Here is a 2,678-nt window from a genome sequence, read left to right on the forward strand (position 1 = left end):
GAGGCTTATTGACAACACTGCACTGCATTTGCAATTCAGCATTTTCAACCTTTTGAACAAGGATCTAGGCTATGAGGTTTTGAAGGATATGGTGTCTCCTAACGGAGGTGGAATAGAGAGATTGTTTGAGGAATCTCCTTCAGTTGCTGTGAAGCGTGACAATCTCAATAGGAGCATTAAGATTCTCAAAGATAGTAAGGAAGTGGTGGCTAGCATAATTGACAAAATTTCTACCTATGGTAATCCGAATTAGGAATGTGGTTTTTGATGTTTGTGAACATGTTATTGTTGCATCTAAGGTTTTAGAGCAAGTGTCCCTTAAGTGGTAGATGTATGGGTTGTGTGTTGGTGTACTCCCTAGTTTTAGCTTTGTGTGTGGTGTAGTTTAGGATTACAATGAATGTGTGATTGGGATCCCAATGAATGTGTTGACGTTTTATCCTTGTTCTTCCTAAAGTTCTTTCATGCAAAATGACTGACTTGAACTACTAAAAGTTGCATTTTTTTTGTTTGTTTTCCAAGAGTATTCACAGTCAAATGTTGGAGGAATGAATCATATGTTGTCTTGGTACATTTAGAATCATTTCTTGCTTCTTTTTTAACCCCAGAACCAACCTTCCATAAATTTTTTTCAACAAATTTCTTGCTTCACAGAGTTGATGCGGCCCAACAGGAATTATTGTTGTCTTGTTTCATGCAATTGATAATTTCAACTTCATTAGCATTATTTGCATTACATGGTAACAGGAGAGAGATAAATATATGCCATTTTAATTACAAAAGGAAAAAAAAAATAAAGCTTGAATCTAAGGGGTAAACAACTCTGATTATAGTAAACTTTGAAAAAAAATATACAACCATGTTCTATATAGTTGGGATTTACATAACAAATATGCACATAACAAAACAAAATGGCGCGTGATTGAAAGCATTGCATCCAGAGTAAACCACTGTAATAATCTTTAAGAGTGAGATGATTCAATGTCCATGGACCTATTTGATATAAGTTCGAAAGGAAGGAAAAAAACATAAGTTAATCTACTGAGTTTGGAATTAATTGCAAAATCCTTGACTCAACTTAAAATTGTAGAAGTTTAAACTCTGTAAAATTATAAAATTATTAAAAAATTACAAAATACAAGGTTTCAAAATTATAAAATTGTAAAAATAAGAATTAGATATAAAATTATAAAGTTGTTATTATTTATAGACATTGTCTATGGGTAATTTATAGATTTCATCTGTAAGTCATTATTTATAAATTTGTAATTGTGAATGCCTTCCTGAATGCGGAACTTATCACCATGAGAAAATCTTTAGAGAAGATCACTCCAAATGTCTGAATCCATATCCACATAATTGATTGTATGATATTGCTGATCATGGAGCGAGTAAGCCATGCGATCACCATCTTGATTCTTGTCCAATGCTTCCAAGCTTCATGCAGAAAAGCTGAACAAAACTAAAAAACAGAAGCAATAGAAAAACTGATATGACATGAAAACTAAAAGCCGAAGAAGATATTAATGATATCTCGTGAAAATGGAAGGTTATATTCATGTGCTAGGAGCACTCTTGCTTCCTCTGGCGTCTGGATGATAAAAAATTTCAAGGCCTATGGTAAAGAATTTAATTAATATCATTATTAAAAAATAACAAAAATGCATCATTATTATATTTTTAAAAAAATGGTTAATATTTATGAACCATCTTAGATAATTGGTTTTGTTATAAATTACACAATACTTATCAAACGATATATTTCATTTTTGGATTTTCAAAACATGATGTAATTTTTTAAAACATAAATTAAAAGATAAATAAATATTAAATTAAAATAAAAAACCATTTAAAAAGATTAATTTATAAAAAAAAAATATTTTAAAACAACAAATTAGATAACCTATTTCCCAAAGTAATAAACTTTGTTATTATCATTCTGAAAGCAGCAAAATGTTATACCACAGAAGAAGTGAGATGCAGGATGGATTGCTCAATAGAGAAAATTTTATGTATTTATTAATAAGACACGGCAGAGTTACAGAGGTTAAAACATTATAATGGAAGTTAAGGAGAAGAGACAGGGGAAGGGAAGAACTTTCAAGAATACCAGACATACCCTTAATACAGTTACAAATTATTATATATAAAACAAAAATTGCAGTTACTAACGAGTAAATGTATCCCTTATCTTTGATCAATAACTTCCAAGTTTTGCACTTCTCTCGCTTACTGCGCCTTGATTCAATTCTGTAATGTTTATCCCCACTTGCAGTTGTCATATAATCGTTACCACATTCCCTAATATGTTGTAGATACAATTAAGTACAAGGATCTCCACTCTTACCAACACCACATTCCTCCTCACTCAGTCTCGTTCCAATTCGTTACCTTACCCTCACTTGGAAATGGCAGAAGGAACCCTCGCCTCTGTTTTCAATCATTCTACAAAAACTGAGCTATACGACGTTCAAAATGTTGCACCTATGGTGTCTTCTTACAATCAGCGCATACGTCCGATCCTTGACGCTCTTGAGAACCTGAGGCGCCTAAACATCACCAAAGAAGGGATACAGCTTCCAGCCATAGTGGTAGTTGGTGACCAATCTTCTGGAAAGTCCAGTGTCTTAGAATCTCTGGCTGGAATCAGCTTGCCCCGTGGACAAGGTATCTGCACA

General features: G+C 32.8%; 1 protein-coding gene across 1 annotated transcript in view; it reads left to right on the plus strand.

The window, feature by feature from the left end:
• Positions 1-617, plus strand: part of LOC111242636 (dynamin-related protein 4C-like) — a gene marked incomplete in the record, with an annotated part of 2,540 nt that extends 1,923 nt beyond the window's left edge. The window contains 1 exon segment of the mRNA XM_022787007.1: positions 1-617. Within this exon segment, the coding sequence (XP_022642728.1) occupies positions 1-253 (253 nt within the window).
• Between the last annotated feature and the right edge of the window lie 2,061 nt (positions 618-2,678).

This window comes from Vigna radiata, chromosome 10 (assembly GCF_000741045.1).
Source record: "Vigna radiata var. radiata cultivar VC1973A chromosome 10, Vradiata_ver6, whole genome shotgun sequence".
NCBI classification, from domain to species: Eukaryota; Viridiplantae; Streptophyta; class Magnoliopsida; order Fabales; family Fabaceae; genus Vigna; species Vigna radiata.